The 11,232-nt window shown below is 36.2% G+C and overlaps 1 protein-coding gene across 1 annotated transcript; it reads left to right on the top strand.

Moving 5' to 3' along the window:
* The first annotated feature begins 7,629 nt into the window (after positions 1 to 7,629).
* LOC116193459 (cytochrome P450 78A3-like) lies at positions 7,630 to 10,650 on the top strand. Its single transcript, XM_031522163.1, has 2 exons — positions 7,630 to 8,748; positions 9,622 to 10,650. Exons 1-2 carry the CDS (start codon positions 7,759 to 7,761, stop codon positions 10,240 to 10,242), a joined length of 1,611 nt encoding a protein of 536 aa, XP_031378023.1. The 5' UTR covers positions 7,630 to 7,758; the 3' UTR covers positions 10,243 to 10,650.
* Positions 10,651 to 11,232: the final 582 nt, after the last annotated feature.

Below are 11,232 nucleotides of genomic sequence, written 5' to 3'. Positions count from 1 at the left end.
CGGATGAACAAATATTTCTTACGTTTTGGATCTCCATCCCTTCTATTGACTTAATTCACACAATTAAGATGTCAAATACAAAAAAAAAATCATCTATCTTTATAATCTAAAATTGTTGTTTGAGGTGTTAACCCATATATAGTAGGACGTGTCAATTTTTTTTTTTTTTCATTCCAAACCTCTTTTTCTTATTTTTTAATTTTACCCATAAATTTTGATTGTTTTTTCATTTTTGTCCCTACTTCCTTTTGATTTTTTCTTACATTCTCCAAAAATATTTCAAAATTAACATGTCTTAATTATCTATATATTAATTAACTAAAACATGTCACACCCTACCAAAGTGGAGTAGAGTACCATTTTGATAATCATGAGCATTTTTTTTTTCAAAATGATGACTCGCGCAACTTTTGCCTCTATAAATTTATGAAGAAAATAACAATGAAGTGTGTGCTTTTAGAGTATTTGAATATTTCTCCATTATGATGTCTCTATACTTATCGATCCCTTAATTCTTTCGTCTATCTTTTCTTATTTGTTTAAAGCAAAAAATTATTATTGTTGAACCATTATATATATATATATATATATATAATAACGTCATAACTCATAACTCTAAATTTATAGGATATCAACTAATAAATTTTAGAAATTTATTATATATCATATAATAAACGAGGTAATTCCTTTTTTGGTAAGTAAAAACTGAGTTAATTTCATTAAATTTATATATTATAGGGGTTTTTACCTAAAATGGCCTATGATTTGTCTGTTTTGTCAAATCTATCATATGTTTTTTTTTGTCAAATTTATCACATGGTTTACTTTTTACATCAAATCTATCCCGGCGTTATCTTTTCCTTCAACATCTAACGGTCGTGCTGACGTGGCACGTGAAGAGATAGTGGGCCACACTTGCCACGTAGACGCCACGTCAGTACGGCCGTTAGATGTCGATGGAAAAGATAACGCCGTGATAGATTTGATGCAAAAAGTAAACCATGGGATAGATTTGACAAAAAAAAGCATATGATAGATTTGACAAAACGAGCAAACTATGAGCCATTTTAGGTAAATACCCCTATATTATAAGCTCAAGTATCCATATATATTTTAACTAATAGTGTCAAACTAAATTTTTCTCAAAGATTACATTGATACTTTATATGACAATATAGGTATTTAGCAAGAACACTATAATGTAGTGTTGTAATTTAAGTAGCGGGATAAATATATAAATATTGTAGTCGATATGACTTAATATAATAAGTATATTTGTGACCAGAAAAATTGCAAGACTCTAATGGTACTCTATATAATAAGGTTAACTAGGTACACAATTTCCTTTATTCTCTTTATTTCCCTTTTTTAGCTTGATTTCTTTATTTTAATTCTTCTAACTCTTTCTTTTACCATTTTAAACATGTTCATATAAAGCATAACCAATAAGTAAAATCTACCTAGATAGATTTTTTACCACTTAATACTTGAAAAATATATTTTATCTGTGTTATTATACATTATTATTGGTTATTCTTAAGAGTTACAGGCAATTTGGTCCATGACTTTGCTATGTTACATCAATTGGGTCCCTGTCTCATTTTTTGCATCAAATTAGTCCCTCACTTTTTGAAATTGCATCAACTAAGTCCTTGTAACATAAATTAGGTCATTGACTTTCCTATTTGCATCAATCCAATCCATAAAGGTAAGATTGTAGTTCAAATGGGCCTTAATAACATCAAGTGGGTCCCTCTAGATCGGATTGGCATCGCTAGCTTAACGGTGTATAACTGCCGTTAAGTCTTCAGGGACCAAATTGATGCATGAGGTTCACCATTTGATGTAACTTTGTTATGCATTCGGAGATTAGGTTACATCAAATAGGTCCCTCATTTTTGGAAAAATCAAGATAAATTATCGGTGTTCTTCCTACCGTCGCTGGCCCTCCGCCGTCGGACTACCACCTCCGATGCCCATCGAGACGTGTTCTCAGCTATATTGGAGCTAGAGAAACCAGATCTAGCCTCACAAAGGTTGAATATGGTCTCTCCGGACTGACCTGGCTCGAGGAGCAGCTCGAGCCCTCCAAGCAGCTCTACATGATTGATCACCCCAGGGTTCGACAACCCGAGGCTCGCAAATCCCCTGGCTAGGTTCCTGAACCAAGGGCTCTCAATCTCTAAATCGACAAGCCCGGGGCTCGCAAGCCCCGATAAGGGTTCATGCTGGGGTAGGACCTTTTTTTATGTCTTTTTTTTTGTAGGACCTTTTTTTTTTTCTTTTGGGTGGAAAACATGAGAAAAAGAAAAAGAAAAATGAAGAAAGACTTATTTAATGTAACGTTAGACCAAACTGATGTAACAGTGACCACCCCCCTCCATTTAACGGCAGCACTTACAATTAAAGGAATGCCATAGAAGACCTCAATGATGTGACATGAGAACAAATTGATATAATAAGATGACCTAAATGATGCAATTTTCTTCAGTGAAGGACTTAACCGATGTAACAAGGACCAATTTGATGCAACTTTCTTCACTGAGGGACCTAAATGATGTAACAAGGATCAAATTGATACAAATTGACAAACTAAAGGACCAAATTGATGCAAAGAATAAGCTAGGGACCTGATTAACGTAACACCCGTAAGTCATGGAAAAAAATTACCTATTATTCTTAATAACAGGGAGCTACATGACTCCGTGGACCTTTCTTTCAATTGTCAGCTGTATTACTATTTTCTTTTAATTTCTATAGCTTACTACAATTTTTAATTTGTTGTATTTTTTCCTTCTAATCTTGCACTTTTGATTCAAATATATTCTTCACTTTTTCTCTCCATTTAATGTAAAAGCTATTTCATCATTAATTTTAAATTTTATATAAATTTTTACATTTTCATACTTATCTTATAAATTTAAGTTTCTCATTTTTTTTCCTCCACATTCTTGTATGTTCATAGAAATCATACATTTCGAAATTAGAATGTTCAATCAATTTTAAAGAGTTACGGTATATTAATTTGATAGTATACTTTATAATATTACTAATATTCGTTCTCATACTTCGATCATATGAAAATATTAATTGTGGATAAAATGAGTTTTCGGAGACTCGAAGCATAGGTCGGGCTCCTTCCTAGTCTAGAATCAATGACGGATCCAAATCTAATATGGTGAATCTAAAATTTTTCGATCACTATAAGATATTTTCGTCTAATAACAACAGTTATGCCCCGAACTTCGAGGGCACTTCGACTATGACAATAGCATATATATCAATTTGGCTGAGATGTACACGTGGATAAATAAGCAGAAGGTTTGGTGCTATGGCAAGGGCACTCCCCGAATTGTCCCATTCTTAAAATGAAAAACGCCTCCAATATGTATCTTCTTTTTGTGAAAGCGATGGCACATTTGATGATGGGCGAATCGTTACAACTATTACCACATCATGACTCAAGATCTAGGAGTGCAGCTGATGATTAAGATTTAATTGTACGAAAGGTAAGAGTCCCGGAAAATTTATCCAATCCTTTAGTTGAATCGTCTCTTAACTCCTTGGGACTGTTGGATCAACATTCAACTAGGGATGTAGCCGGTCCCGTACAACTATCTTGGGTGATTAACTGAGAAACCAAAGCCTCTTATCTCTCTAACAACTCTCCTTAACAATTCCCGATGGATGATACATCTTTGGTTATGCTACGTCAAACCTTTATAAAATTTTGAGAAGGACTTCATGTCACATTTGATCTCCTCTGAATTAGTTCTTGAACTCATCTCACCATCCAAATATATATATATATATATATATATATATATATATATTCTTAAGCAACATTTTTTATTTGAGACTTATAAATGGATAAAATTCTTGATTGGAAGAACTGTACTCCTTAAATAGCTGATCCGATTCGAACTGATTAGTCTGAACCCATTGACCTTTCGAATAAAATGATGCATTAAAAAAATTTTATTTTTTACACCAACCACCTTCTAAAGAGTTTACTTACGCTATTTCTCCTTACATAAATATATTTATCATTTTTTTCTCGGTGTGTGCATTGATATCCAAAAATTCAAAGACTCCCAATAATTCAGTTTGAGCAATATCAACTCACGAAGAGATAAAATTTTTTCAGCATTAATTCTTTTCCCAAAACTCTAATTTGAGATTTTATTTAATAGAAACAAGTACTTAACCACTTTAACTAATCCACGTTAGTTATACATTCACCGTTTTAATTAAACATTCCATTATTCACCAATAAGAAAGAGAATCTTTCAATGGGAATATGCTCGGTACACTATGTGAATTGTGCCCTTTGCAATATTTATTGTGCCTTGTAAAGTCTCTGTCCAAAAACCTTTATAAGATGGGCTCAAATTCATTGCCACACCTTTTATATTGAAGCCTGCACTTCTCCCTATCTCATAAAGAATATCTTGGGGTCGCCTTGTTAAGATTCTTCATACATACATACATATATATATATATATATATATAGGAATACTAGAAAACAATGTCATAGAGGAAATTTTATTATATGTAAACTACGGGGCACAACCATGAATAATACAAATGATTCCAAAAAGTTGTGCACACATAAACATTAAGCAACTTGATCGAATAGCTTACCAGTCTACGCATGTGTTACCTTATGCCAATCGATATAGGATAAAGTTAAATGAATATAATTTAATGCGGCAGAGATAATTAATCCTTTCAACTTAGGATTAATAGTGGAAAAGCTAATGCGCGGGGGACAATAAAATCCATGCAGGGGATACGAGGGCTATTCCTGAAAGCCACGATAGCACACTCATCGGCACCGCCAATCGCCCACGTGTACTTCGCCCTCTCACTTCACCCATTTCTTATGCTCCCACTTTCTTCAGATATTTATTTCCTTTCTAAAAGTAGTTTTGCTAGTTGTGTGTGCAACCCTTATTATTAGGGGGGGAAAAATAATAATAATAATAACAGTAACTAGCTAGATTCTATGTTGCGAGTCCAAACACTTTACTCAACCATACAGAACTCCTTTCCTACGTGCATAATGAGAATAATAGATAGATAATAAGAAAGAAAATTTTAACTTATTTCTTGAGTATATGAAAAATCTAATAACATATGAATGGTTATTTTAAACACTTATTTTTGGAATAAATTATGACAAACGTCAAACCAAATTTTTGTCAACAAAAATTTACATGCTATTTTAGTTTTTAGCATATTATTTACATGCTTATGTGGTTACTTCTCGAATTATAATATTCTATGATTGTTTTGATAAGCATCTATATTATTATGTAAAGTACCGAATTAACCCCTAAAACCAAATTTTTGGTCTGTACTATTAGTTTAAAATATGTGAATACTTAGATTAATCATTTTATTTAATGAAATTAATCCATTTTATTTATTAATTTTTTGCTATAAAATAAAAGAAAAGTTGAAAAAAGAATTGATAAATTCGGTTAAGACCATCAAGATAAAAAATTATTCTAAAGCACCAACAACACTCATTTCTTCCTTTCATTCTCCACTACTTTTCTATAAACAAAAGTTGCGGCGAATGATTTTGTGAAAAATAAATATGCACGTGAGGTATCACGAAGATATTCGGTTTCACTTTTGCAGGGTGTGACCTATTTTGGTTAATTATAGACATAGTGATATGGAAATTTTAAAATTCTTTTGAAGGATTGAAAATAAATCAAACAAAGGGATAAAAAGGGGAAAATAAAACTTTGTAGAAAAATATTGAAAATGAGGAAAAGATGGGTACAAGTGGAAAAAGAGAAAATGGACATGTGCCCTATTCTCCTTTAATGCTTCTGCAAACAAGAGTTTTAGTATTATTAGATTATGATAATGATAATACTAATAATAATAATAATAATAATAATAATAATAATGAAAAAATTTAACAAATAATCGCTTACCGAAAAAATTCATCGCTTACCGAAAAAAATTAACAAATAAATAAATAACTGGATTTAGTGGTAAATGAGTATATGCATTTTCTTAAATATTTGTGTTTATCTCAAAGCTAAATACAATATAAATGATCTGTTTGAACTGATATGAGAAGCATTAAATTGAATTTGAATTTAAAAATTCCCGATCTATATATATATATATATATATATATTCAAGTTCAACTAAAAAAGAGAGTCACTCGCATGTATCACCACCTCCACCACACTTGTCCACTTGTGTCTCGAAGTGCCATTTTGATCTTCCTTTAGAAATTAAACCAACCCCATTTTATATATATGTTTACAAGAAGCGCCAGCAATAACTCTAGATTGATCTCATGACATTCATTCTAATTCAGAAGAATGGACCAAGCCATGAAGCCCTCCCTATTAGATTATTTGTAATGATCACCATCTCTCGAGCCTTCACGTATAAAATAAAACAAAACCAGTGGCTTCAATGACTAACTAGATCGATATGGTATCATCAAGGTATCCCAGCATTAACATTGAATCATATCCAAGTACCTCTATAGAAACAGGAGTCCCCAATAATTTGTGAGATCCGGCTTACTAAAGGATCCATACGAGATTCCTTTCGTCATATGCTATTATCGTTTACTAATAATGTTTTCAACCACTCAAATTTATTTATCGGACCTCATCAATGGGTCACTATTATTGTGAAATATGTGCATCTCTAGTTGGTCTCTAAGGGCTCAGCATTTAGTGATGATTAACTCAGGAGACCTCTTAGTATTTACAGCTGAGAGTGAGTCGTTCGACTATTTGCTCGTTCTAGATAGATGCGATAGCTTTATGCAAATATTCCACTTAAGAACACATTCAACCCATCTTAATCACCATTAATCATGATAAGAGTAGGAAAAGGGTATGGGACGATGACTATGAGTGCAGAGAATCATTTATGAGAAGAAAAAGAAAAACCACACATGAGTCTAGTCTAGGTTATTACGTCCCAATGCCATGACGATCAATTATAGGCCATACAAAACATGAGGCGCTTAACATCCACGCGCAAGGTGAGGAGCGTGAGCCCAAGTCAAGCAGCAGGAACAGCAGCTCTGTTGCTTCCGTTATGTGATCGTGGCGGCGCACACGGATCAGTACCCGCAACGTAACCATAAATATACATATAATATATATATATATATATATTATATAAGTCATATATCTATATGATTTTGTAATGATGATTAACACGGTACGGTCCCAACCTCTGCTCATGCGGCTTTATTTTCTTTTTCGGTTATAAAAAGAATCTACGACCTTGAGTACAGTATAATAAAATGTAAATATTAATAATTAATAAAGACATATAAGTAATTTCACTATATGAATTAAATATATAATTTCTTAATTGATGAGAAAGTCTTGTATGTAACGGTGATATCATATAGCAATATCACAAGTTAATACGAATTTGTTATTTTAATTTTTAGTATGTAAACAAAAAATTGTTGACAAAAATAATTTATCGTTATCAAAAGTAATATTTTTTATATGTCTTGTAATATAATTCTACATGATACCATCGTTATAGGTCTTCTTCTTAATTGATGAGAGGGTGCTGTATGCGTTACACCTTCTTCCTCAACTTTGTGTTTTCTAAGGTTTACTGCTGTCCCAACTTCTCTATATAAGGCCAGGCCTCGCCTTCCTAGTTTTAACCCATAAAAGGAAAGCCCTCCAAAAATCCATCACTCGCTCTAATCCTTCTGCTGAGTGTCAATCTTTCTATACAAACATGGAAACTCAAACACTACAAATAGATAGTTTGTGGGTTGTAGCCCTTGCCTCCAAGCTCGCCCCTTTGTCTTCCCGAAACATCGCCATTCTTCTCGTCGTTCTCTGCCTCGCATTGCTAGGCCTCGCGTTGACCTACTGGAACCACCCAGGTGGGCCCGCCTGGGGCCGGTACTGGTGCAGGAGGGTTGTGTGTGGTGGCCGGGCCAAGGTCATCCCCGGCCCCCGTGGGGTGCCCTTTCTTGGCAGCATGGGCCTAATGTCCGGCTTGGCACACCACAAGCTTGCCAAGGCCGCTGAGCAGGCCTGTGCCAAGCGGCTGATGGCCTTCAGCCTCAGTGAGACGCGGGTTATAATCACGTGCAACCCGGACGTCGCGAGGGAGATTCTCAATAGTTCACACTTCGCGGACCGACCCATCAAGGAGTCTGCCTACAGCCTCATGTTCAACCGCGCGATAGGGTTCGCCCCCTACGGAGCATACTGGCGGAGCTTGCGCAGGATTGCAGCCACACACCTCTTCTGCCCAAGGCAGATCTTGGACTCGGAGCCACGGAGACGTGCGCTAGCAGCCCAGATGATGTCGGTCATATCCAGTTTTGGTGGGAACAGATTCCAGCCACGCGAGATCATCAAGGGTGCCTCGCTCAACAACATGATGAGCTCCGTGTTCGGGCAGGAGTACGACCTAAATTCGGGCAGTGAAGAGGCCGACGAACTTAAGGGGCTAGTCGAAGAAGGGTACGGGCTGCTAGGGAAGCTGAACTGGTCGGACCATGTTCCATGGCTCGCCGCCGGACTGGACCTTCAGAAGGTACGGTTTCGATGCTCAAGGTTGGCGCCAAAGGTGAACAAGTTTGTGGGCCGGATCATTAAGGAGCATAGGAACCAGATAAAATATTGCCAGAAGAGCCAAGACTTCGTGGACGTTCTGCTCTCGCTTCAAGGACCTGATAAATTAGCGGACTCCGACATGATCGCCGTTCTGTGGGTAAGTAAATACTTTTTTCTTGCAATGTTTTCTTCTTCAAAAGGGAGGACGAAGTCAGAATTTTCTTCTTTTCTATTATAAACGGGGGCCTATCGTTATAAGGTAGACTTAAGTGTTTTTTTTTAAAGGAGGGTCGTGAACTTAATATCCTGATAGGAAATAAAACGAAATAAAGGGAATATAAATCTTACCGATAAAAATTGAATAAGGATTTCTTGATTCTAAGTTGGCGTCTAACGCTACTACATTAAGACACCTCTGAATTTAATATAAAGAAATAAAGAGATAAATAAAGAAGTACGAAAAGTTTGAAGAATGGAAGTCAAACCAAAAATATGAGTCAACTGCACATATCTACTTACTCTAAACTAAAGTCAGAATTTCTTAAATTATTATTCATGTCTTGAGTGATTATGCCCTTACAAAAGTTGATCCAACAGTTTATCGACAGCTTAACCGGAGAAATTTGTGTAAATTAAAATAGAATCGTGAATCCATTATTAACGAAAGTTGGACTCTCATAATTCCACGAGTGTCCTTGCACTGAAATCATTCCTTAATCGTCACGATACTCTTAAGTCTGTACTTTCTGATATGTTAGTCGTTGGACTTTGCACAACTTTATAAAAATTCGCTAGTCAATTTCTCTTTCAATGACACTGCCACTTTTTTCAACATTTGTTGTCGTGTCCTTTTTCGTTTCATTTACCTTAGTCGCTGACATTTAAAAAGAGCCAAAAGATGTTGGGAACTATGATAAAAGTAAACCGGGCAGAAGTTCTTTCACTTTCCCCAGGCGTATAATTTATTTTGTGGCACGGTTGAATTCGATGAGGACTTCATGTGATGTGAACGTTTTTGACATTAATACAGGAGATGATATTCAGAGGAACAGACACCGTGGCGGTTTTGATAGAGTGGATCCTGGCAAGGATGGTGCTCCACCCTGACGTCCAATCCAAGGTCCATGAGGAGCTCGACCGAGTCGTGGGAAGATCTAGGCCGTTGGTCGAATCCGATCTTCAGTCCTTGGTCTACCTACCTGCAGTCGTGAAAGAAGTCCTCAGGCTCCACCCTCCAGGTCCGCTACTGTCATGGGCCCGGCTGGCAATCACGGAAACCACCGTAGACGGCTACCACGTGCCCGCAGGCACTACAGCGATGGTCAACATGTGGGCCATCACAAGGGACCCAGAAGTGTGGGATGACCCACTGAGCTTCAGGCCCGAGAGGTTCGTGTCTGGAAATGCCGGCAGCACGGAGATATCCGTGTTTGGATCTGATCTGAGGTTGGCCCCCTTCGGATCGGGTCGGAGGGTGTGCCCTGGGAAGGCACTGGGGATGACCACAGTGAGCTATTGGGTCGCACATCTGTTGCACGAGTTCGAGTGGGTCCGAACGGGTCAGGACCCGGTAGATCTCAGTGAGGTACTCAAGCTATCCAGTGAAATGGCAAATCCTCTGACTGTGAAAGTGAAACCAAGGCTTCTATGAGATTGAATACTATCATATAGTAGTTCTTCTCTGTTTTTTTTTTTTGTTTTTTTTTTTAAATTTTTGGATCTTTTATAATTTATAGGTCATCCCCAAGATATTGGGGTAGTAGGTGGAGTGATTATACATTGTGCTTGTGCAGACCTTGTACTTATGGCCCTCCTTTCATATGTACATATGACCCCAAACAAAAAAAGGCATGTGGAGCCCCAATTAGACTATCAAACAAAGATGTAAATACATGCAAGGGTTGCTCTATCTAGGGAAAAAAATATTGCCAGTTTGGACTTGAAAATCTGTTAAAATCTTTTTTCGTTTTTGGACTTTTCCTCTTCTTTTTTTGTTTTTGTTTTTGTTGGGGGGTGTGTGTGGAGACAAGATATTTTATATCAGTGGATAGTTACAGTATTCTCCCAGGCTCAGACCAGATTGACTGGAAATAGCGACTCTCAAAGGTCACAATCACCGCCAAGGCGCTGCAATCTTCTAAGCTTATTTCCTCATATGCCGCACTGCGTCTCTTATTTCCTCCCTCTCCTCTCCCTTCTTTCTATTATATGGTGAAATCACAAAAGATCCTCATTTTATTGGGTAAAATTGATTCTCGCTTAAATCCATCTCCGTCTTTCTCCCTTCCTCCCAATCATAGGATAATTATCAAGTTGATTTTAGTCATGAGGTACTTACGATATTCCTTCTTTCTATTTTAAATCCATCGAGATCATTGACGATATATAACGTTTAATATAATGACCCATTGTTCATCGATTTTATTTTAAATGTGTCATGAGTATGCGTTGCATCAATCCTATATACTAGTTAAACCAAAATTCGGACATATTGCAAATTCATGAGCACAAATGTAAGAACTAAAAAAGCATGATCAAAAGCTAATCGGGCACCCTTTCACCATTCAAATCAATTTCTGTCTAACAATCAAAGTATGGTCCTCATCCTTTCTTTTGTTTTTTTTTTTTTTAATAATTTTCT

Source organism: Punica granatum, chromosome 1 (assembly GCF_007655135.1).
Source record: "Punica granatum isolate Tunisia-2019 chromosome 1, ASM765513v2, whole genome shotgun sequence".
Classification (NCBI taxonomy): Eukaryota; Viridiplantae; Streptophyta; class Magnoliopsida; order Myrtales; family Lythraceae; genus Punica; species Punica granatum.
This window is presented reverse-complemented; position numbering and strand designations above follow the sequence as displayed.

Bases quoted from the DNA above. Each gene is read 5' to 3' on its own strand.
- LOC116193459 (XM_031522163.1), top strand. From the start codon at position 7,759: ATGGAAACTCAAACACTACAAATAGATAGTTTGTGGGTTGTAGCCCTT. The intron at 8,749-9,621 runs GTAAGTAAATAC...ACATTAATACAG, and splicing joins ACATGATCGCCGTTCTGTGG to GAGATGATATTCAGAGGAAC.